Source organism: Haemaphysalis longicornis, unplaced genomic scaffold, assembly GCF_048455015.1.
Source record: "Haemaphysalis longicornis isolate Haplotype H1 unplaced genomic scaffold, Haemaphysalis longicornis Haplotype H1 scaffold_2, whole genome shotgun sequence".
NCBI classification, from domain to species: Eukaryota; Metazoa; Arthropoda; class Arachnida; order Ixodida; family Ixodidae; genus Haemaphysalis; species Haemaphysalis longicornis.
Window position 1 is genome coordinate 161,647,898 of NW_027526295.1, and position 26,090 is coordinate 161,673,987.

The window sequence follows — 26,090 nt, forward strand, 5'->3', positions numbered from 1 at the left end:
ACATTTACCTCCAATGACCGTCTGCTTCAACTTGGGCTGCGTAATACCATCAGCGAAATTCTGGAAGCCCAACGAACCTCACAGCTACAACGGTTGGCCCTTACTCCCACTCGCAGGAACGTGCTTCGCACCATCGGCCGGTCCACCCCGTCTGCAACTTACGAACTTCAACGCATCCCTCTTCACATTCGCCAGCGGCTTAAGGTCGCCCCGATCCCAAAATACATGCATCCAACGTTCAATAGGGGAAGGCGAGAGGCTCGTGTCAGAACGCTCACAAGGCGATATGAAACCGACGCCCAAACGCGCTACGCGGATATCGCCCATACTCCCAACGGTTCACACACCACCCTCGTCACCCTGGACTCTAACGGCCATCTCGCCGCTGCAGCCACCTACAAGCAGCTACCAGTTCCCACAGCAGAGGCACTCGCCGTCGCTCACGCGAACACCACCCAACAAACACAGCCCTGCCTGACCATCATCACCGATTCTCCGCAAGCATGCCGGTGGTATCAAGCTGGCCTGGCACCCCCTCAAGCTCTTCTCATTTTTCACTGTCTCCCCGAAGAAATAGAGAACAATAGTTTGGACCCCTGGCCACTCTGGTCTTGCTTGGAATGGAGTGGCCCATACCGCAGCCCGCGATCTCCACAACCGGGCACTCCCCTCTGCAAGGCTAGTCACGACAGGACGTCCAGATTCCGCAAGCACCACCTTAACGCCTAAGGCTGAAAGTTGGGCTAGTTGGTGTTGACTTAGATGCATATTACCAGCAAAAAAACAGACAGGGACGAGGAAAGAAGCAGACGGGACACTCGCTAGACTTCAACTGAAAAGTTTACACAAGAAACACGTAATATAAGAAAATGCCAACAGACAAAGATGATAGACCTTGCAAGTGATAAAAACAGACAAAAGAGATAAAACCGTCCACAATCTTAAATGCGTACGACCCACACAACCAAATTACGTCCCGCGCATGCGGCCTTGCAAAAAATTCAGCTCTTTGCCGTCAGAGCGATGGAAGGCTTACTGATACAGTTAACTGCCTCCTTTTGAATATAGAAAGCCTCAGAAATTTCGCGCTTTACTTGGTCGCGCCCGCTATCTAAGACACGTGTAGCGCCAAATGCTAGAACACAACCAGGACACCGCTTACAATGGTCGGCCATCGCTTGCTGGGGGGGGGGGGGGGGGGGGGGCACTTGGCCGACCATTGTAAGCGGTGTCCTGGTTGTGTTCCAGCATTTGGCGCTACACGTGTCTTAGATAGCGGGCGCGACCAAGTAAAGCGCGAAATTTCTGAGGCTTTCTATATTCAAAAGGAGGCAGTTAACTGTATCAGTAAGCCTTCCATCGCTCTGACGGCAAAAGAGCTGAATTTTTTGCAAGGCCGCATGCGCGGGATGTGATTTGGTTGTGTGGGTCGTACGCATTTAAGATTGTGGACGGTTTTATCTCTTTTGTCTGTTTTTATCACTTGCAAGGTCTATCATCTTTGTCTGTTGGCATTTTCTTATATTACGTGTTTCTTGTGTAAACTTTTCAGTTGAAGTCTAGCGAGTGTCCCGTCTGCTTCTTTCCTCGTCCCTGTCTGTTTTTTCGCTGGTAATATGCATCCACCTTAACACCACTCGACTCTACCTATAGCTCCATCCTTTCCCACTACACAAACAACGTAATAAGGTACCTTCCTCCTCACCCATCCCTTACCCCACATGAAGCCTATGTCTATCACCGCCTTCGGTCAGAAACTTCCTTTAATAACACGATTCTCTCCCACATCTCCCCATCGCTATTCCCCCATAACTGTCAAGCCTGTAAAAGTTCCTCTTACCACCTACCACCTAGTCTTCTCCTGCCCACATCACACAATCCCCCTTCACTCCCCCACCCTTGAGCAGTGGGAGTCCGCTCTGACCAGCTCGGCACCGGAGCAGCAACTCGCCCTGGTGGAACCAGCTCTGGAATCTGTGCGGGCTCGCGGCCTCCCGGACATGGGAGGCTGACCACTTCCCATTCCCTTTCCCCTCAAGCTCAAATAAATGTTTTAAATGCGAATGCATTTCTTAGTCGGGGGTTGTCGTGCGTTGGCCGGCGTGCGCCTAGCAACAGCTGTGGCGCGCCTAGCAACCGGAGCGCGTGGTAGCTCGGGCGGGAGTAGCGGAGGGCAAGGGGAGAGGAGGAGCGCGCTCGGCGTGTGAGGGCGCTCGCATCGCGGAGCTCGGGCGGAGTAGCGGAGAGTGAGTGGAGAGGAGGAGCGTGCTCGGGCGTGTGAGGGCGCTCGCATCGCGGAGCTCGGCGGAGAGAGCTCGCGCGCGGGGCGGGCGTGTTGCGCGGGTCTCTCTCTCCTCTCCGCGTACCCTCTCTCCGCTCGCTGCGCTCGGAAAAATATATATAAAAAATGCAGTGGAGCGCGCGCCTCTCTCCGTGACTGCTTGCCGCAGCGCACTCATCGGTGCACCCAATGCATTCGCATTTCCGCACGATCCCCTTCGGGGAGGTGGGGGGAGTTTTTTTACCACCACCCCCACCTGTAACAGGAAATAAAAGTTTTTTGCGCCTTCCCTGAGCAGCGCTAGTATTAAACCAAGAGTATGAAACATCGGTATATTAGACCTTTTTGGTAACATGACACCTCATCACCCCGCTACAAAGGGGAAACCAAAAGCAACCATCATCATCACCACCACCACCACCATCATCATCATCGGTTATGAGTGATCTTGGGTGGAGTGAAACAAAAAAAAAACTCTTCCCATAGCAACTCGCCCTGGTGAAACGAGCTCTGGAATCGGCGCGGCTCGAGGCCTCCTGGACATGGGAGGCTGACCACTTTCCCTTCCCTTCCCCTCAAGCTCAAATAAATGTTTTTACCACCACTACCATGGCCGGAATCGAATCTGGGTCCCTCGCGTTATAAAGTAGGGCGTATATCCGACTGCTCCATTTCGGCATGGACCAAGCGACCGCCAAGCAGCAGGTACCGAATGGCGCCGTACACCCCAAACCCTAACGTTAGGCCTACGGAGTGCGCCCCCGATAGTTGCTCTGGGTATTATAGAAGAGTGATGCGTACCTAGAGAGCATCACATACTCTCAGTGCATGATCGGCCAACCCAATAATTAATCATGAGAAAGCTTCGCGTTCAATCATTATGGTTATTAGACGGAGAGGTGCGTGATTTCTTGCATTAGGGGGGGGGAGGGGAAGGAGACGATTTAAAAACGGCCATTGACGAATGGGTTCAAGAACCTGTTCCTAATGTATCATTAGTATCATTTAGGAAGGCTTGGCTTAAACATTACGTAGAATCATGATTCTGTACTTTATTCGACAATCTCAGCGTTATCGTGACGGTTTCGTTTCCATGATAGTACCGAAGAAATGATTGGCGTTGCGATCATAAAAAAGTGCATTCGTTTGGTTGATTGATTGATTAATTTATTGAATGATTATTTAATTGATTGAGTGATTGATCATATTTGATTGGCCCGAATTTATTGCTTAGCCGTCGGTCAGGAGAGCCCAGTTGTCGGTCGGGACCATCTGGACGAGCCGGGTCTGTGTACCCGGGTCGGAGCTGAGTAGCGCGGTCTCCCTCTGCGCCTTTCTCGGCTTACTGTTTTGTGGGTCATTTCTCCGCACAGGGCAGGGCCATATCATGTGAGGTAGGTCAGCCAGAGCGCCTTGCATTTATCTGAATAGAGCTGTGAACATCGGATGTAAGCCACTGCATTGCAAAGCGATCGGTTTGCAGCCGTCGCCAAGCCACCGGCTCAGTGTCCTGTCTGGGGCCCGGTATCTTGCCCTTTCCATCCTATCGTGGTCAATGATATCCTTGTAGCAGACCACCCTGTACCTTCCAGACTATCGTATCGAGTGAGCGTCTGCGTTCGGAGGTCCGACATCGGCTGTGTCAACGAAACCTCGAGCCGTGTCGTGAACACACTTGTTCCCGGCGAGGCCACAGTGGGCTGGTGCCCATATAAGGTGTATCTTGCCACTTCGCTTCATTCTCAAGACATATCAAGCATCATGACAAATCCGCTGTTGTTCTTTATGCAGTTTCGTCTCTTCGACGCGGCGACGGCTGGCACTACAACGGAACGGGAACCAACTCTCGTCATTCACACGCGCACCACCATCGGAGACTGCGCACAAGAACTACCGGCGTACGATTAGCACTGGACATCCGGGTTACCATCGCCAACGACATCGCCCCAGCAAAATATAAAACGCCTGTCTCCACCCGGCCACTTCAGTGGGCCCGTCGGCTGGTCGCACGTCAGCATCATGACAAATCCGCTGTTGTTCTTTATGCTGGTCAGTAATAATGTCTCTACTGTTAAAACAAGCAATCCAGTTTTTATTCAGCTGACGTGCCCACGAAAGCTGCACGCGATTTGTTTGAGTGTCCGTAATGTTTTGCCGCGTCTACTTCTGTTATGCGGTGATGTAGAATCCAACCCGGCACCGCCTACTTCAGAAGAACTGCTTCAGGAGCTGCTCAAGGGGCAGATCGTTATGCAGCAGAGGCTAGACAGGATTGAATTGTCACTTGAAGGAGTACTGACACGAAATTTCAAAGCTGTGATAACTATGTGAAACGCTTCCTTTTTATCAGGAGATATCTCCCAGCAAGTTTCAACAGCAACAGTTCAGCGAAACATATCTAAAATCCATTTTAATCTTCGCCCGCACGAGAAAGCCCAGAGCGGGCCGACATGACATCATGTGCTACTTGCCCCAAACTGCCGACGTCGGGGCTCCCGTGACAAAGCCGACGCGCTGGCTGTGGTTGGCGACCGCTGCTCGGGCGTGTGTACACGTCATGGTTTTGGGACTGACGTCATGCTGCCCGGGCCTGTGGGGACGGCGAAGACCTCGGCTGGTCTGGGCGCGCGCGTGCGCTCGCTCGCGCGCGCTTCCAGAGAGGCAGCGATGCGGCAAGAATGGTGACGTCATGTTATACATCCTGTTATGGCGGCCGCTCGGCGTTTTTCAGTCGAAACCGAAACTGGCACAAATAAATGACGCCGTAAATGAATGTTTACGCTGCGCTCGACCGTATAATCTGTCATTCTATGGTTAGTAGGCTGGTAGGCATGCATAGCAGCGAAAAAAACGTAACACGAAAATTTCGTGTCAGTACTCCTTTAAAACTGTCGAAGAGACAGCACTGGCTGTAAAACAGAGTGACACGAAAGTGACAGCCCTTGACAAAACAGTGCGAATCCTACAAAACAAGCTCGCTGAGCTAGAAGATCGCAGTAGACGGAACAACATCCTTGTTTACGGGCTTGACGAAAAAGACGATGAAACTAATGACGATCTAGAGGCAGCCGTAGTACAAGGTGTGTTTAATACTGCCTTAGGTGTGAACGTACGCTCGACAGAAAAAATCCACCTGATCGGACGCAAGAGACCCGATAAAGCTAGATCGGTGATACTAGTAAAACTATTCGATTACCGTGAAAAAATGGATTTCTTTTCAAAATGCTCGAAGTTAAAAGGCACAAAGGTTTTCTATCTCACAAGATTACTCCCTGGCCACAAGGCAAGAAGCGCGAAAAGCTATGGGACAGCACAACAGGGCTGGGGAGGACCGGGGACAAGCCGAAATTAAGATCGGAAACCAGCTCTACCTCTGGGATGATGCTCAGAATAAGCGAGTCCCCGCGGGAAAGCAGGGCAGCACACAAAGTCGTGACAATTTAACCGAGGCATCGGTTTGGAAGCGATTGTGTTGCTTAAACATAAATGCTCGCAGTATAGGGAAGAAAACTTCCGAACTAGAAAGTATAGCCATAAAATATGCACCCCATCTGATAATATTCACGGAAACTTGGATTTACAGCGATATTAGCGACGATGAAATAGCACCACCAGGTTACAAGACTCACCGAAAAGATAGAAACGGTCGTGGAGTGGGTGTAGCTATCATCTACCGCGATTCATTCACAGTTACAAGCCTTCCCCACATACCCGGGGTTGAATGCGTAATTATAAAATCCGGTTTGATGATTCAAGTACGATTGTTGGAGGATTCTACCGCCCACCAAACTCGGACAATACCTTTTGCGAGAAACTTAACGAATTTCTATGCATCTGCAAAACAGATCAAAGCAATTTCATGTTATGCGGTGATTTCAACTTCCCGTCAATCGATTGGAACAATGAATTCCCTGATGCTTTGTCTACTACTGCAGAACCTTTTATCGATATTGTCTTTTTTCACGATCTAACCCAGTTAGTTAGACACCCAACCCGCGCTCAGAATGACAACGAGTCTATTTTCGACCTTTTTCTTCTCTTAAAATAGTTTATTAACACGCGACCCTAAAATCAAAATGACTGATGGCATATCGGATCACAGAATTGTCTGCCGTACGTTGGCGATGAATCCCCTAACAACGAATGAAAAGAAAAAAAAGCGTGTTGTTCCCGTAATTTCGCGTGCTGATGACGTGGGCATACTCGACGCGCTGGACATCTCGTTTTCACGATTTATCGATCTTTCAGAAACTAGCCCATGCACGGTCAACAATTTTTGGTGTTTCTTTAAGAACCTTGTCTTGAAATGTGCCCGGGATTTTGTACCAAACACGTTGAAATTATCTCGAGACGCGAACCAATGGATGACAAGCGAAATAGTGAGACTGAAGCGGAAAGCTCAAAAGCTAAGAAAAATGTGCCGCAATTAACATGCAAGAGCTAATAGCCACGCGCCTACTACTTAGTAGCAGTCTCAAAACTGCGAAGGACCACTATCACGATGTAACTTTGAAAAATTATATGCAATCCTCCCCGTCAAAGTTTTGGCGCCATTTTTCCCCAAAGAAAAGTGGACCTTCCAGTTTTTTTAATCGGTGGCGAAATAGCCACAGACAAGTTTGTGATTTCCGAGTCTTTTAATCAATTCTTCAGTTCAGTTTTCACTGATGCAGACGGCAGCTTACCACACTTCGCTCGTTTTGAAAATGTGAGTCCTATCAATAATATTGTAATATCTCAGCAGGGCATACTTTCATTACTTCTCAATTTAGAATCCGAAAAATCACCTGGTGTAGACGGCATTCCTAACGCATTCCTACTTAGATGCGCTGAATCGTGTTCACAGTACCTCTGCGTTATTTACCAAAAGTCTTTGAGCTTAGCACAAGTTCCAGAAGATTGGAAGTACGGTAAAATTACCCCAGTACCTAAAACAAATGACTCGTCCAATATTGCATTATACAGGCCAATCTCTATACTATCTACTTGCGCAAAAGTCCTAGAGCATGTTATCTTTAAGCATCTGACAAATTTTCTTGAAGAAAACAATTTTATTGATTCTCGCCAACATGGATTTCGAAAGGGGTTGTCTGCTACAACGCAGTTACTTGAAACAGTACATGATCCTGCAGCAATATTAGATAACCAAAGTCAAGTTGACGTTATTTTTTAGATTCCGAAAAGGCTTTTGACCGTGTGAGCCACCAAAAGTTACTCATCAAGCTTAGATCAATCTTCAAAAATGCCGAAGTCGTAGGATGGATAGAATCCTACCTTTCGTCCCGAAGCCAGATCGTAAACTTTGAAAACGCCTGCTCCCGTCCCCAGACTGTTCGATCTGGCATACCTCAAGGATCGGTCCTTGGACCACTACTCTTTTTAATTTTTAATAATGATATTCTCCAAGATATACCAGTAAATATTCGGCTCTTTGCAGACGCCTGCATGCTCTACCAGGAAATAACTAGCGTCGATGACCAGTTCAAACTAAATTCGTCATTAGCAAAAATTGAATTATGGTGTAAATCCTGGCAAATGGAGGTTAACGCAAAAAAAAAAAAAACTGTAGCGATAACATTAACAAGAGAGCGCCACCCTTTGCCTTTTTTGTATTACATTAACGGCTCTCCACTATCATCTGTTGCAAGTTATAAATATCTGGGCGTCATGATTACTTCCGACCTGAGCTGGAACGAGCATGTCATGTACGTCCAGAAGAAGGCCATGCGGAAATTAGGATACCTAAGACGGTCATCGAGAAGGTCAACACGTGAAATAAAATTGATGGCCTACAAAACGTACATCGGACCGGTCCTCGAGTACGCTTCTGTCGTTTGGGACCCGTATACTTAACATCACCAAACTTGAAAATGTCCAACGTAAAGCAGCGCGATTTATTCATACCAGTAACAGCTGGAAAACATCGCCTAGTACCCTTTTGCGAAGCGATAACTAAGACAGTCTTCAACTCAGGCGATATCGTGAGCGGCATAAGTACATGTATTTTTTGTACCATGGTAAACTACAGGCAAGTAAAAACGCGTATATTCAACATGTTACTCGGCGATTCATGCGTGCGCAACATTCCAAAAAGATTATGGAATTCTCTTGTCGAAGGGAGGCTTTTAAACATTCATTCTACCAGCGTACCATCATTTATGTCCGCAATCAACGACCACACGCAGTCCGACATTCCCCCTGTATCTTTGTAGTGTTTGGCTGCGCCTGCTTAAATGCTTTTCTTGTTCCGTGGTTCATTCTAAATTATTTGGATTTGCATTTTGCACTTGATTGATTGATTCTGGGGTTTAACGCGCCGACGCAACGCAGGCGATGAGGCGCGCCGTAGTAGCGCATTTTGCACTTGTTTGCTTCCCTGTGTGATCTGAGTGTTCATTTGATGTTATGCCGAGCGACAAAGTTGTCGCCTTTGAAGTTCCACGTTCTTGCGTTCTTTATTGCTGCTTTATTTTGCCACGCGAACAAAATGTGTTTCTTTGTCTGTTCTATGCGCGTTATTTCCTGCAGTTGTCTAAAACTACTCCTGTTTTTTATGCGGAGCATCTTATAGTCTGGGCATGTCCCTTGTCGGCGTCCTCACTCACACTGCGCATGCACAACTCTCCTCCTTCCCTCTCTCCCACAGCTGCGCGATACTCCCGCCACTTCGTCTCTCGTAGCAGCTGCGTGCACTTCGCTTTCGCTTCTCCCGCGTTCTTGCTTCTGCTTTCGCAGCGCATGCTCGGCGCTTGCGCATCTCTCCTCTCGTCTCCTCTCCTTCAACCTTGAATGTAAATCGGGTAGCGCGCTGCGCGCGTTCAGTTCAGCGCTTGCTGCGGTTGACTCCACTTCACTCCGTTCTTCCGATGAAGAACGTTGTGTTTCCGTTGTGTTCGTAGTAGAATTTGGGGGAAATGTAGGTGAACCCCGTGATGCCCCGCATCTACTCTGCGTTGCCTTCGGGAAGATGGGGCTAATTTTTGTATCGATTGTTTGCCCGCTCCTGCCTAGCGCTTCTTAAATGAAGCTGGCAGAACCCTGAAATAAATAAATAAATATTTTATAATTTGAAACGCCTCGAATGAGATGCGGCCCCTCGCGAAGTTTAGTATGGCCGACGTGGAGTCGCTAAGCTAAACTTTTGTCGTGGGGGACCCGATCATTGCCAGGGCAATGGCCGCCTCCTCGCCGACCTCCGGTTTCGTCGTCCGGACTGAGCGCAAGGTTATGTAAGCACCCTGTCGATTTACTCTTGCTAATGCATTCGTTTGAGCCGTTTTTTTTTTTTTTTTGACAGAACGCGATCGACGCCTACAGCCCCGGAATAAGCATGTCGGTGCATCCACGTACCCTGCAGGCATCGGAATACATCGTTTACATGTGAATGTGTACCTTGCACCTGCCTTCTTACCTAGGTACTAAGCCTAATCAAATGCTGTTTTTTTCCGGCGTCTTTGCTCTCAAACGCCAGCACAACAGCTGTCTTCGACAACAAGGGGGACCGACAATCGCAACTGTGGCCGTCGACTTCGACCAGGCACTGAAAATAAGCAGCATTACATAACGGTCAGACAACGATCGACCATTGTAAAGCTGTGATGTATATTTTACAATTTCAGCTTGAACGGAAATTGTACACGGTTGTACTGTTAGCAGACTAACAGAATTTTCAGTATACCAGTATAACGGAGTCAGGTTAGAAGTTAGAGACAAGGGAAAATTCTTTCGCGGGGTGGTTCGCAGACAGAACATAGTCACAGCTCGTACAGCCTGGGACGAGAATGCAATTCAAAAATTGGTCGCCCCAACACCAGTCAAATTTTGATAGCCATCGCACAGCAGCAGCTCGATGATTGTATGTTCAGCGTAAACTAAACCGCCTTTGGTGCCGGTAACAATTTTCCATGTCAGCCTAAAGTGTTCTTATGTGACGAAAACCAGTGGCATACGCGTACGCAAGACGCGATTGTTTCTTGTCATCGCCGTGGCCAGCGACGTGATTTTACTAAGCAATCGTCGTTGTCGTCGTCCTCACCGTCGACGCGGTGACAGCATATAGCAGCACATAACATTGTATAGCACTCTGGAAGGCCGCATTTAAAGTTTCAAACAAGCTGATGTTTTAGCTTCGGCGCGTTGTGGAGCTGCCGTGTTACTAAAAATCCTCTGACCACGCATGCCATAGAAAATGCTTGGTTATGGATGCTGTACAAAAACCAACCGTCCGTTCTAGCGAAGAGCTTCAACGCAGATGCATGTCTATGTGTACGTTTTTTTCTTCTGTGAAACAAAGGTAATAAAATGTCCGGATATCAATATATATACAGTCATATATCTCCCAAAAGCACTTTGCAATACCATTACAACTGCTCGAGGACATTTAAACCCACTCAATTACTAGCAAAGCTTTTCAACGTCACCTCCTATGCAGAGTCTCGTAATGCCCGCCGACTCAACGTAATCCCCATAACTTTCTGCCTTCAACAAAACCAATACATGCTCCTGTTGATCGCAGCGAACTTTAGTTGTTTCACACAGTAACCCAGGGCCCCTTTGCCTGAGACTGAATTATTTCAGCTGTTGTGCTTCTCAAGATACTTACTTGCCGAGTATCCACGTACGCTGGTGCTGCTATCGTCGCCCGACTTTTTTCTTCTGTGTTTGGACTTTTTGAGGCGGCTCGATGCGGTGCCTTCCTTCAGCTGCTCCAGGGTGAGTTCGCCTGGAGCCTCGAGGTAGAAGTCGGGAGTGTGGCCGTACTGTAAAAACCCCGGGTTGAAAGTGCGCCGCCCTGTTATACGAGCACTTAAAGTGTGAGTCCAGCACCCTCCACTACACGGTACACCGTGCCGCTACTATTGCAAAACATTGTGCATCGTAGTTAAGTTCAACGCAGAACTAAATCTAGGGTCATGATTGTATGCACACGTAAGGAGCACTAGCCCGGACACTTTCACATAGCAACGCAGAAGATGTGCCTGCCGTATAGACTGCTGTGCCTGCCGTATAGACTGCTATAAAGAAGCTGCGTTACTTATGCATGTTTTACAAAGTGACGATTGTCAATCAGTGCAAGTGTTCTTCGACAAATCCACGGCGAAAATTACAAAACTCTCCGTTGGACAACATTTTCCTTGAAATGAATTGATGTGTGGTCAAATAAAATTTGACTAGGAGATACAGAGTTTAATAGTTTCCTTTTAGTTACTCTGACTATAATTAATCGACGGATTCTGTCAATATTTAAACTTGAAGCATCTGCCGGAAAAGCAAACGTTTCTCTCTACAATCAGCGTATACATTTTACTTTATCATGTTATTTTCATCGCGCTGTATAAATACACCAAAACGACCTTATTATAGCAATGCCCATTTCGTCATTATTACAGGGTGTCGAACCGGGATCGAACCGAACCTAAATTTTTGTGGAACTGAACCCGAACCTGAAGCGTCAATTTTCTAGCACGCTGATCCCGAACAGGAACTGCACAAAAAACAAAACAAAAAACAAAAAACAAAGAATTGTTAGCGGTTAGGACAAAACGGTTCGACCGTCCATGGTTGATATAGCGCGGTCATTGTCATTTGGGGCTTCTTCTTAATTACCTACCGTCAGCTTCATGATCGTCTACGGACTTAATTACCCCTTAGATAAATCCCAACACTGTCAACACCCTGCCTCTTCATGGTCGCAACTCGAAAAAAGAAAGCGCACCAATATGTAAATCGTATGTTCCTGCTGGTCGCCCTCAGACGAAGTGTCACAACTTAGGCTGCGTGCAGGCGGCATGAAACATATGCTTCGCGCTTCCAGGTAGAGTTATCACCGCCACTATATATTGCACATCAACACAAAATGAACGACAATATAACTAAAGAATGGCATTTTTATCATTACTTTGCGAAATATTTCACTTTTGCACACAGCACAAGAAACAAAACTTTAAGCTACAGTTTTTTTTTTAACCAGGTATACTTTGTTGGCGGGGCAATGGTCTTTTGTGTATTAACGCGGTGAATGGACGGATGAATAGAACCTTAATTTTGCCAAAAAAGTGGAAAGGTATGGTGCGTTATTGGTTACGACTGGTTGCGGCAAGAAAATACCTTCCAACAACCTCTAGCGCTTTATTTAAGGTCTAACCGTGGATCGACGGGTCGATGCTGAACATCGCGCCGTCCTACTGCTTTGAATTCGGCAATTGCAAACCGCTAGAGAAGGGGTCCTCGGGGCAGCCATACAAAATATGGGCCAAATCTGCTTGTTCGGCATTACGCAAGGAGCTTTCGCATCGGAAAGCTTGTGAATAGATCAATGATAGTTTACAGGGGTTATAGAGGGTATTGGTCTGTAGCTAATTGCCTTGAACACTGCCTTGAACACTGCCTTGAACACTGCCTTGAAGTAGCTACAGACCAATTCCCTCTTGGTCTGTAGCTACTTCAAGGCAGTGTTGTACACGAACGAAATCTCGTTCCTCGTTCCTCCCAAATTTTGAAACCAGTTCCCGTTTCAAGTTCCTTCATTGCGAAAGGAACGCGTTGCAGTTCCACTTCGAACATTGGAACGTGGCGTTACAGTAACGTTACATTACATTACAAAACCCGAAGATTTGGGGATACGGCCCGAAAATGCGCTTCGTCATAGGTAGGCTCGTAATAGGCCGTTTGGTCACATAGGATCTTGCGTCATAGGCCGATTCGCTGAATGGGAAAGTTTGCCATAGGCGCACAAAACGAATGTCCACGTGATTGTTTTTTTTTTTTTTTTTGAACGAATGTGGCTCTCAGCGAAGTAGGTAGGATGGTTCGACTAAAAAGAGGGAAGCGAGGCTCATGTTTCCTTCTTTTCTTTCTTTTCGGCCGTACATATGGAAAGCAAAGAATGAAAGCCAGAGTGGGCAAGTAGGGCGCACCTGAGTTGATCAGGAATATAAATACGAGTTCAAAAACACTAGACAGAAAAGGGAGGCAGAAACATAGCCTAATAAAGTTTTTGCAAGACGGGTCACACAGAAGAACGTCAGCCCCCCTTTTCAGTGTTGCGGCCGGCTTGGGCACCCTCCATGGGAACAGGCCCACTTGTCACAGCCGACTATTCATGGGAAGACTGATCAGAGCCATGTGGTTCTGAGCGGACCCGTACTACGGAAAGTGGTAGCCCGGACTTTCTCGTTCCTGGAAATTTTGTCTGGAAGTTTCATTCGTGGCGGATGCCTTGAGGGGGCTGTGGTGGGGGGGACTAGATTTTAGGAATGAAGAGGTACAGTAAAACAAACTCGAGGCACTACTAAGTCTCACAGACCGGATTTTTGGTGACGAATTTGGTCGGCGGCTTTCGACGTCACAGGGCGGCTTTTGCCCAGCCCTGTGACATCGAAAGGTCTGGGCAAACAAGTGTCTGGTGAATGGCAACCACTTTATTCATTCACCAGAATATTTAAACTAATTGGTTAAAGCTGCTACTAAGATCGCTATTATTGCCATTGAGCCAATGCCATCATTTGAATGAACCGAGCTTGTATTTTTTTGGTCCAGGTTTCTTTGTACTACAAATTAATTTTTTTTGTTGCACTGAATTACGGGTATTCTTTCAAAACCGCTTCACGAACCACTTACGGTTGGCGAACCGGTTCGCGAACAAGTTAAATGTGTCATTTAGCCGAAACTGAACTGAACCGATACGAAATTATTTCGCCCGAACCCAAACCGTAACCAAACCGGTATATTTTTCGGTTCGACACGCTGCATTATTATAACACAGCAACATTCTTCAGTTTCTATTTTATGAGGTACGTTCTACTGGAAAACACCAGATTCCAGCTCGAGGACTCCGTCGTAACATGAACTACGCCTGACTCTCCTAGACCCGTCGTTTGATAGTTGTCCCCGAGAAGCGCAATGCCGCGCGCGGCGGTGTACTTACAACGTCCGTAGCATTCTCGTCGGATCCCGCCGTCTTCAGCATACGGTAGATTTCACCGTTGTCCTGAACCACGGCCGCATAGTGTAGCGGGGTTCTTCCTTGCTGTAAACGCGCAAGAAAAGTACAAAACTGCATATACACCAGTTTTTTTAGCGCAAAGGCTGCCGATTACATTTGTGGATTAATGGACGGACTGCATTAGCGGGAGCGGTGACCATACATGCATCACTACCTGACAAGAAACACACACGGGTGGCGCACTTGCCGCCAACCCACAAAGGCTAGCCACGCAATGTTCATTTTTAAAGCGAAGCTTTCGCTTTCTGTGCCTCACTGATGGCGTTCGATGCGGCGCAGAACTCACTGCGGGAAAGCCAGCTTTACACAATGGGTTTCCCAAAACGGTGATGATTCTAAGCGAAGGCACATCAGGCACCTCAAGAGGAAAGTCCCTTACCGTGGTCGAAATCGAACCTGGGTTCTTCGCATTATAAAGCCGTCGTCTACCCGACATCGCCATTCTGACACAGCCGAAGGGGTTTGGATTTTGAATTTTGACTTTTTGACTCATATGTTGCATGGGAGAAAGCTTCGCGTTTTAATTATGTTTCTCTTAAGACAGGAGAGTTGATTTTTTGTACAGTCGAGCTACCGTTCGCACTCTAAGCGACGTCCCCCGCAAAAACTCTCCTCTTTCTCCACCTGGCGCTCAAAAAAGCTCCCGACATGGAGGAAAGAAAAGCTTAAAAGAGGCCCTGACGGCAACTTTACTGAACCCGGAAACGCCATTTTAAATGGCCCCCTTTGTTGCTTGTATTGAGAGCGCATGCGCCACCTCCTCCGCCGGTGGTCGTCCCACTGTCGTCCGCTCTGTCTGCGCCTGCCGAACATTGGATATCGGTTGGGTCGCGCCATGACGCAAGGGCCCAGGCGGCTGGCCTTCGCCGTAGTTTCTACGAAGCGGTTGCCAGTAGCCTCCCAAGGGTTAAAAAAAAGACACGTGATTCCTCCCACCCTTCTCCAAATGCGCCGGGGGCCACTGGCGCCTCCCCTAAGCTTTCTTTTGTCCGTTGGTGTCGACGAGGCGGTGAGTGAGTGCCAGTTTGAGGAAAGCCAGTGACTTGGCATGTCCACGTCACACACCGCACTTGTTTTCACCGCTTGAGCGTACTGGCTGAGCGCATGTGACCGCAATCTCGGTACCGTACGCCATGAAATGAGTCGGCCGACGAGGCCTGCACGACCGGAAGCTTCGGCGACTTCCCTCCTGGTTTCTACCCCAAGCGCACCCCGCTAAACACGACTGCAAAGTTCTCCGTTGATTTCCCAACTGACTATTAGTTATATCCAACTGCATAATCTGTATACTTTAGTGACAACGAAGAACTAAATCACTGCATTCCGCAAGAAGGAATGCACCTGCTATTGGGAAACGAACGTCTCCTGTGGGTCATTTCATCTGTCAACAATATCACAAAGAAATTCTATAGTGTCTTAATAGCCGATATTCTGAATAGTGCATGAACGATTAAAATAAATGTCGCACCGAAGACGAGTGGAGCTCTGCGCTACGGAGTTCCGAGTTTTCATGTCAGTTATGGCCTGTCCAGAGAGCCCACGATGTGGCGGTGAAGCTTGGACATCCCGTCCCAACGTGGGAGCGGCCCGCGGCCTGATCACCCCTCTGAAAAGGGGGGCATCGGAGTCTCTCAGTTCCACCAATAAAGTTCCTTGTCTGTCTGCTTGCCTGTCCAGAGATGAGCATCATGCCACTGGATCGCCGTGCCATTTTCTAATGTTACCCACACTGAAAGAGAAACTGTGTGTCTCGATTATTATGTAAGATGTATGCTCTAATTTAAAAATGCATTTTATGTTTGGGGTTCGAACAATTATAAAGAAAAGAGGCACTTCTTTCTGAACTGTTTTAGCGGGCGAAGGACAGCTTAGGCCGGATTGTGTTCTTCACGAAGAATTCGTGGGGTTGCAGACCCACCCCCACGAAATTATATAAGCATATAGGTGCAGGTGCAATGCATTGGCGTTTCACTTTATGAAAAGCGACAACGCCACCCGCAAAATGCCTTACTCGTCACTGGATGAGATGGACACCCGCAATCTCGCGCATGCTTTGAAACATGGGTAGGTTATCCTGATACGAATTCTTCAACTTTGCAATCCTCAAATGTGCTTTTGATGACCTAACGAAAACTTTATTTGGATGAATGATTACTACACAACTTGCACACTTTTTCCCGCCATTTGTCTTTCTACGTAAGTATTGTAAAGTATGCCTAGATTCAGAGAAAAAAAATCGCTAAACGTACGCGTAATTAGGTCCCTGAACCGCACCATTACCCACAGCTGTATGAAATAACCACACCATTGTGGCCTGACTGACTAGGAAAAGAAAGCATTGAACGTTCTTTCACTGCTGCGCTCTTACCCAGTGCTAGGGGCGGCCGACCTAGCAAACAAGAGTTGCAGCACATCCTCACTTTTAAGGTGGACTCACGTGTTAACATATGGGACTTATACTTCATGACCCATGGGCTTAAAAACCATCGTGCACGAATACAAAAGGCTTTACAAATACCTGCAAATTATCAGAACGGCCTAGTTTGCTTATTTTAGTACTATGCGACTTCTGTACCCAAATAAATACAGTAAACTCTTACTCGCTAGACAGCTAGCGCCATCTAGTGAAAACTAGATAAATGAAAATGTGTTTATTTATTTTTTTTATTTCAACGACGAAGTGAAAGAGCCAAGCTGAGGAGCCAAACTAGGCCATTAGGAACGTGTCTATTTATTGGTAAACCTTTTCCTATTGGTACACAGTGCTTTTTAAAACCATGGGTCATGAAGTGGCAAGTCCCACAGAGAATGTGATCAGATGAGTCCTTTTTAAGTACCAGCGGTCACAAGCGGGAAGTAGATGCCTCGCTGTAGACAGGCCACGTGGGGTGTGAAACACAACTGTCAAAAATAGGAGCACAGAAGAGGGAAGCACGGGTTCCTGCGACCACCCCACGTGACGTACGTGGTCCCTGGCGTGCATGACGGCCGGAAAGTGCTGCACGAAGTACGCCACCAGAGGACGCTGCTGGAAGAGCACGGCCTTGTGCAGGGGGCTGGCGCCCTGCTGGTCGCGGCAGTAGGCCAGCTGCCGCCGCTCATCGGCCAGGTGGCGCACGTCGCCCAGCCGGCCCTGCATGGCGCCCTCGTGCATCTCCTCCATCTGCGCCTGCGCACCACGACGCCACGGAGCGGGGATCAGCGGATGTTATCGGCCTTCGTAACTTTTTCGCACTGGCTGCGAGCAGCAATGTTATGATTGCTCTGTGATAGCGCAGATCTAGTTCGCCCAGTCGACAGGGCGCCATAACTGAGCAATGAGGGGACAGTTCACGGGGATACCAAATGGTTGTCAAGACTTAAATAATGAAAGGGCATGTAGGACCACATAGGGGCGCTAAATCATACAACGCCTAAGCGCGGTAGATTAGAACAGAATGCCACCCTCTGCAGTAGCAATCTGGGCGCTTTGTGCGAAAAAGCAGAGGGGAGAGGAGCCGAGCTGTTGTAACACCACCTGTACTGGTCCTGCGCTCAACAACCCGCTCCCTCTAAAGATATTTTTCCTTTCAGTGTTGCCCGTCGATCGCATTATTTCGGGCGTTCGGAAGCCGTAAAGCCATATGGGCCTGCCTGGTTGCAATTGACACAGTCAACGAGTACGATGGACACTTCGGAGAGTTAAGCAACGGCTTGTTTGGAAGTTGCGAATGCAAATACAAGCCACGGACAGAGGACCAGGGCTGCAAGGGGTGGATTTCCTCCGTTTTTACGCTTGCCTGTCACTTGCGTGAACTGAAGTGTAATACTCTGGTTCATTTTGACTCAAACTCGCGCGGGAAGATTCATTTCAAAGGTAGAAAAGAAAACGTATCACATTTGTGAATATTTGTAACATCGAACAGGTCAATGGGCAAAAATCTCGCTAGTAAAAGCATTTTGCTACAAGAGGGAGATTCGTTTCTGAAATGAGAGGCCTGCCAGTATTCCAGTCCTCTCACGGACGCTGGAGGAACCTCGGCATGCCAACGGCTCTCCACTTTGCGCACGTACAGGCAGGAGGGCGAAGGGCCACACTTCACCTGCATCATGGGCACCTGCTTGAGGAAGCGGGCGACCTGCGGAATGCGCGAGGAGCGCCCCCGCAGCTGGTCCCCGTAGCCGTCGAGGAGCGCCTGTTCCAACTTGTCGAGCGCGCCCAGCTTCAGCCACAGCGCGATTGGGTCGTCGCTGGCCGACGCCATGCGCCCAAGGGCATGGTCTGCGACCGCTAGGGGGCTCCAGGGCACGCCCCGCTACGCTGCAGCCTGCTCACACCAACACCGCAGAGCCAGAGACCCCGGCCGGGACCAAGCCCCTCCACTCGTCACCGCCGCGGCACCGTGACTTCTTCCTGCGATAGATATCGGAGAAGTCGCGTACCATTAGACCGGCAGTAAGAATCGCATTGTAGTCCTATTAGGCTATGAAAACAATTGCGTCCACTAACAGGCCATGTTCGATACACCCGGGTACAGCTTACGAAATACTTGCGCCTTATCATCGCAACCGACTGCTTCTAAACATGTAACAGAATCCGTTGTCGCAAGTATTTTCGGCAGCACAAAATAAGAGCAAATGCAAAAGAAAAACCAGGGCACTTTTGTGGTAATGTGTGAGTCCTTCAAGTCAAACTCAATCTGAAAAGCAAATGGTCTTACGCATTAGTGCACTTTTTTTAATGAAAAGGTTACGCGCGTTGACATCTCGGCTTCATCGCAGGCGCGTATATACTCCGACTTTTCCGACGCGCCGGCACTCGGCCACATGGTCGGCGACGACTCGTCGGCGAGACTATGCCATCGGCAATTCCTGCCACTTTACTGACTGTACCGTCCAACACGGCCGGTGCAGCGTAACCACGGGCGGTATTCTCGTGTTTTGTCCCTTTTGTGTACGTTTCAAAAGTGTCCGTTTTGAGCGAGTAGTGATTGGCTAAAAGCGAACAACTGGATGTGACGTAACGCAAGAGCAGCGGAGCTATTTCGCGGCTCCTCGGAGCAGACGACTGGATTTGAAAAAGACGAAGGTGAATCATGAATTATCCGTTTGTCACCTTGTTGTTGGCTAGCCGGCGGAACAGGTGGCCGACAAGTAATGTAGACGCGTTCGAAATGCTTTCAGAAGCATTTCCTCTCCAAGAGGACTTTGCTTCGAGATCTGGGACGAACTTGGCCGGCTGCAGCAGGAACTCAGTGTCGAGGATCAAGTGATATGCGCCCTTTGTTTCTTCGCAACCGGAGATTTCATTTACCGGTCGCTAGTGAGGAAATGATATCGCTGTCGCAGTTCCCTCCACCAGCCGGTGTTCCACGCCGTCGCCATCACGCAGTGAAATGAACGTCCGTCTGCGAGCCCCATAGCTGTCGAGCAGACGACCACAATTACACAAGCACCCGGCATATAATATACAAGCGTTTATTGGTACATACCAGCTTAGCGTTCGTAGGCTTCACGCGCAACAGGTACATCGTCAAAAAACGAAAATCCTCACCATTTACACATTTTTACTTGTAGGGCACAACGAAAATGTCAACGGCGTAACGAACCATTCAAAAGTTCTTGGAAAAGAACGTGTCAGCATGCCAAAAGTGCGTCGATGCCGAAATACGTAACGGGTACTTCAGTATAATGTGCTGTTGGGCTTGTTGGTGCATTATGTATCACGAAACTTGCGCTAAATGGACATGCAGACAGATAGGAAGGAACGAAAGCTCGTTCCTTCCCAATTTTGAAATGCGCATCGTCCGTCTTCCTTCGTCTGTCTGTATGTCCATTTAGTGCAAGTTTCGTGATACATATACGTAACGGGATGGGTATTTTCGTGCACGGTCATTGTCACCGACCTCAAAACGGGGACCAAGCGCAAAGAAAAAAAATTCCCTCGCACTTCCCCGAGGGGGAGAGTGTGTAAGTGCGAATGCACGGTTGTTGATTGCGCGATTACGGTGGATATCGTGATCTTAATGAGTAGTCGAGTGATTACACACACGCACACAACTACAAAGAAAGATATTTCACTCGTTATTGCTGGTACCGTTGCCCGGTCCGCCATCATCGTTATCGAGATGCAGGACCAGCGACCGCTCTCGACGACGGCGCGCGCTCGACTAATACCCTCCCGCGCCACGCGGCCGCTACACGAGCGCCCTCACGCGTCGGAATGCGGAGCGCCCGCTACGCGAGCGAGAGATCTCCCGCCCGAAGTGGAGAGGAGGCGCCCAACACCCGCAGTCACTGAGCGGAGAGAGGAGGAGAGAGTAGCGCCCGCCGTTACGGCGAGGGCTACACGAGCGCCCTCACGCGTCGGAATGCGGAGCGCCCGCTACGCGAGCGAGAGCTCTCCCGCCCGAAGTGGAGAGGAGGCGCCCAACACCCGCAGTCACTGAGCGGAGAGAGGAGGAGGAGAGTAGCGCGCGCTTATCTCCCCCCGTTGCTAGGGGAGACGAGGAGCGCGCGCACCCGCAGCTGTTGCTATGCGGACGACGGCGGCGGACGATTCAGCCTCGCTTAAGAAGTGCATTCGCACTTAAAAAGAACTTTACTGCCACCGGAAACAGCTGGAGACAGCTGCAATCTTTGGACGTTCGTTCCCTTGCGGTTAAAACTTTCAACGGCGTCACAAAAAACCTCATCGCGATTAGATTTTCCAAACGCGTTGAAATACACACATAAAAGATAGTTTTACATGGTTTCAGTTCGTTTGCAGAAACAGTTACGTATTTATCAAAGGCCCCTCTGCTTAACCCGAACTACGTCACGATGAAAGGGAGGCAAAGCGGACGTTTCCAAAACGGACAATTGCAAGAATACCGCCCCATAAGGTAGCCGTGCTGGCGCATGCGCAGAATATTTTGCGACTTGTGCGCTGACTGTCGTAAACTTCACGAAACGGCCGTGGAGAGAGGGAGCGGGCGCGCGCGCGCCCAATCTGGGAAACTCGCCCACAGCGCCTGCTGAGGACAAGGGATGCTCCACAGCGCACTACATACAAACTAACCTACACTCGAAGGTCTACTCCATAGAGTTGTCTACTCCAAAATAGTAGCCTCTCGGCGCTTGGGAGCAGCCTTGTGATTAAGGTGTCACACTTACCGATGACACAGCTACCACAATCGGGTTACAATGCGTATGAAGCAGACGATCGCTGTAGCGAAGCGACCGTGCGTGTCGTCTGCTACAAAGCGCAGTTTTCTTTTTTTGTTTTTCTTCGAGCCGCTTGCGCTGCGAGGCTCCGCCCCCTCTAAGTGCCCGTCGCTTCGTGCTCGCCTGCCACCTCCCGCTTGCGTGCAGCCGAACGGGGGGGCATTTCTACCGGGTTTGCCGTGTGCCATTAAAATTACACGCGCAATACTTTGTAACTTGAACATAATACCGGATTTCAGCTGCCGATATATATAGTGGCGCGAACAGTAAAGAACAAATAATTAAGCACTCACTGTGTCGACAATTCCGGCCGATGCTGAGAGCTCGCCACGCGTGAAACCAGACCCCCGTACGCCTGCCCCAGCCCCTCCGCTGCCTTCGTTATCTTGGCTGTCATTCGGAGTGGGGCATGGTAGTTGATAAGATCAGAAAGAACGGGAGGCAGGACAGGATACGCGGAGAAGCGCATGCAAAAACAAAACTTATTTATCGTCTGCTACCGAAGAGCGTGTACAGTGTGGCCAGACCAGAAAACCGTCCTCTCTAGTGTCGACCAGAGTTGTACACGTTCCTCTAAAATAGGAACGAAAGCTCGTTCCTTCGCAATTTTGAAACGAGTTCCCGTTACAAGTTCCTTTATTACTGAAGGAACGCTTTTCAGTGCCACTTCGAACACTGGAACGTGTCGTTACATTAACGGTACATTTCATTTTACAAATTAAAGATGGTGTCTGATACTCCTGAGGCGAAATACAGTGAAAAATTTAAAACTCACATCGAACTACGTATATAACACGAATATGAACACCGCCGGTAGCAGATGAAGATAAAGAAATCCAAAAAAATGTTCCTGGACGATTTTTTTCAGGAAGCACCGGACAAACTCCAGACATGTCTAACTGCGATTTCGGTGATCGTCTATTATAATTGCAACACATATGGAACTATCCACTTTGGTCTTACAAATGCGTCTTTTTTCTGAACGCCGTAAAGGACAACCACACACAATCACGCTTCACCAGGACGTCCAGGAATGCCAGACGCCCGTAGGCCTCTTCCTCGGTCAGGAATTAGATGGCCGATTCCATTCCATGGAGGTGAGCTGTGAAGGACTGCAGTCATCGCGCAGGAACGTGCTCGGTTGCGGGGCAAAAGTCGAGAGGGCACGCCCCTCGAGGGCCTCCACCATCAGGTTCGCGAGTGTCACGGAAATAAATGCACCCATCGCCGCTCCGTGAACTTGCTTGAAGAATCTCTCGTTGAATGTCAAGCATGTGTTGGATAAACAAAAGGCAGCAGCCGCCCAAGGTCGTGTTCCTCTATGGGGCTTCTCTCCGGTAGCTTAGGGTCCGTACTCAGTGCGGACGTGCAAACGCCCACAGCCAAATCATTGGGAACGCTCGTAAACAGTAATGCTGCGTCAAACGACACCATTTTATCGGAAACGTGGGGCTGCAGGTTTGATAGCCTGCTGACCGGGGCCGCTCCCATCTCCCAGACAGCCGTTTGGTTATCTTGCTTGCCCCCACTTTCGTAGATAGCGCTACAATACCATGTATTATAAGGCCCCTAAAATTACTAAGGTAGCGCCATTCTATGATCTCGCCGCCTTTTGCTCTCACCCGCGCTGCTTCCCTCCTCCGTGTTTTGCTATTTTCTTTTGCTATTGCCGCCCGCAATTGGCCAACAGAGAAGTCACGTGGTAGCTGCCGTTTTTTATTGTTTTTTTTTTGATGCCTCGGCGCATTCACTGCGCTTCAGATGTACAAATAGAAAGTTACCCACATGAGGAACATAATTTAATTTTCTGTATAAGAAACTGCGTCGAAAACAACAATACATGCGCATTTAAAGGGGTCCTGAAATACCTTCCGCCGATGCGTGGATGTACATGTAACCAAATAAAGCAATGTATTAGCAATTTCCTCCCGCAAGAATTTTGTAAAGCGATGAGTATTAGCTGAGAAATCGTAAATCAAAAACCGCGCTTTATCATCGCGCCGCGTTTCCTCCTTCTTTCAACTTACTCTCCGCTGTTGACGGCGAGCGAGCCTTCCCTCCCATGATGCTGGGCGCCTCGTCGGTGACGTACTTCCGCTATTGCGCTGCTTCCACTGCCGTCTGCTACGGGCAAGCTTTGTTGACACCTTCAATCGCGCACTCCGCTGGTGATGGCTGCCCTGAACCGTCAACGGCCTGAAAGTGCTCCTCCAACAGAGGACGCGCAAGTAAGCCTTGACAGGGGCCGAGCTATCACGACGTCCTAGGCCGCGTCCCCGCAGCAGGTGTTTTCCCAATAAAGTTGTTTCCTCCTCCTCAAGGCTGGAAGAGCGAACGAAAAAATTCCCGCACCTTCCCGCGAGGGGAACACGAGTAAATGCAGAGCATTGGGGGTCGTTAACGCCGCGTAAAGTCGCGTTAGGGTGGGTAGTTGGGTCGTAGTTGCGTTGGTGTTGGTTTGGGGTAGAGAGAGGAGAGTAAGGTCGCGTTAGGGTGGAGTGAGCGTCAACCAAGGAAGGAAGGAGCAACGCAGTGACTGAAGCACGAGCGACCGGTAGCCGCTTTATATTTGCAGCGCGCGCAGTAGAGGGAGAGCAGTACGGGGGGGAGAGCGCGCATGCGCAAGCAGCGCGGGCCCTTCCGCGCCCCACCGCGCTGCTATCCCGCACCTGTTACGCCGAGACCGCGACGGAGCGAACGGGCTGACTACAACGCATGCGCGCGCCAGCTGCTGTTGAGAGAGAGGAGGGAAGGAGGAGAGGCGCACCTGCTGCGGACGCCGTCCGACGCAGGAAGAGGCGAGACTAATGGCGTATTCGGTTGGGCGCTAGGGTTCTCTGTCTCGGAGTCACCAGATGCCAAGGCGGCTCGAAATTAGAGCGCCAGAGGCAGCGTACCAACCGAATGCATCGGCGATCTCGGAGCAGCGCGCCTGTAGCGCCATCGGGCAGCCAGCTTAGGAAGCCGCCGGGTAAACCCACGGCCGGGCTGGAGGAGCGACAGGCGCGCATGCGCGCTCGCAGCTCCTCCAGTCCTGTCGTGGTAAACCGCGGCGTTTTGCGACACGTGATCCGTCCTCCCGGCCAGATTGTGCCACGCTCTCACGTCGAAGTCAGAGCGGTCGGGAGCGCTCCGAGTAGGAGGCTGACGCTCCGAGAGAACCAACCGAGGGTAGTTCGAGCGCTCGAATTCTACCAACCGAAGGCGCGGCCGCTTTTCAGAGCACTCCAGAGCGCTCGTAAATACCCAACCGAATACGCCATATGAAATGCTCTGCATTTAAAAATCTGGCCGCTCGTGTGCGGCGGCCAGGCCTTGCCCTTTCGCGGTGCACTTGCTGGAGTTGCTATCGGCTGCACGTGACTTTTTATCGGCGGCGAACTCGCAGCCGCACGGGGGGATCGTGCGCTCGCTCCCTTGGATGCACAGCGCACTGTTTATCCAAAAAGCGCCGTATCAGATGTGGCCCCGCTGGGTCGGGTCCGGGTCTTATTTTGTGGCGGGTCGGGTCCGGGTCTTATTGTGCGCCAGAATTAAGTGACTTGCTGTTCGTCCCCGCAAACCGCGCGCGAGGTGAGTGCCGAATTTACGAGGGGCAGGAGGAGGCAACCCATCATCTGCCAATCGCGGTTTGGACTTGCAATGCATGTTGTGACGTTGTGTTCGTTCGAAACGCATCTCTGGATTGTTTGGAAGTTGAATAAAATGTATGCGTCAAACCCGGGCATTCGGCTCAGGGCCTCTGCGATTGCAAGAAAAAAGTGCCACGGGTTCAACGCTTTCTTTTTGGTACGTACTCAAGTAAGAGAATATCCATGTCGTGTTATGGCCCTGTTGCATTCAATACAAACGGTTCAGCGTTTGTTTACACTTGTTTCGTTTGTCGTAAAATGTCCAAGCACTACGGCACTCCGCTGGTAGATCAGCCGGCGAGCCGACGCTGAGCAGACGACTCATCTCTTTGCCGGAAGTGCGTGAAAAAGCCGCCCAATAGCAGGATGTCTAGCCCATGACGAACATCTCGGAATCGGTGACGTAGACATGTGAAGATGGCGGCGTCCAAAAACACGAAGGGAAGGGTGAGAAAAAAGCGACAAACTTTGCAACAAAAGTGTGAGCTTTCCGCTGCGCGTAAAAGAGTAATACTTGGCACAGATGATGTTGACGACCCAATCTAACGATTGCGCTAGTCAATTTAGTGTGCTCAAAACGCCTTTCAGGGCCCCTTTAAAGGGACACTGAAGTGATATGTAAACATTGCGGGATTACTAGCGCAAATTGTAGTCCGGAGTCCCCAGGCCATGTTTTGACCACTCTGGGCGCGTTTACGCGATTTCATTTAGTAGAAAAACTAATTCGAAAATGCTGTCCTCATCTCTTTACGCTCGCCCATTTTCTGTGGCGTTTTCGTGTGACGTCAGGAGGGGATGAGCTGGCAATTGGCTGCGATACTGCACGGCTCCCCGGCCTTCAGACAGAGTCAGTCGGCCCAGCGGTTCGTCCGCCGGCCGCCGGCGGGTCGTCGCAATCAAGGAGGTTAAAAAAAATTGCTTGGTCGCAATTCGTTCGCTTAGTTGAAACGAAGCCAGGACACGTTTGTGAATGGAAGAATGTGCCTTT

The 26,090-nt window shown here is 49.5% G+C and overlaps 1 protein-coding gene across 1 annotated transcript in view; it reads right to left on the bottom strand.

Annotated features, from left to right (window-relative positions):
• The window catches only part of LOC144169409 (uncharacterized), a 180,404-nt gene that overhangs the window by 96,951 nt on the left and 57,363 nt on the right, over positions 1–26,090 (bottom strand). The window contains exons 2-5 of the mRNA XM_077698538.1: positions 18,368–18,678; positions 17,251–17,454; positions 14,208–14,309; positions 10,884–11,040 (exon numbers count right to left, since the gene is read on the bottom strand). Coding sequence (XP_077554664.1) covers positions 10,884–11,040; positions 14,208–14,309; positions 17,251–17,454; positions 18,368–18,529 — 625 coding nt within the window. The 5' untranslated portion in view covers positions 18,530–18,678. The remainder of the gene's footprint in view (positions 1–10,883; positions 11,041–14,207; positions 14,310–17,250; positions 17,455–18,367; positions 18,679–26,090) is intronic.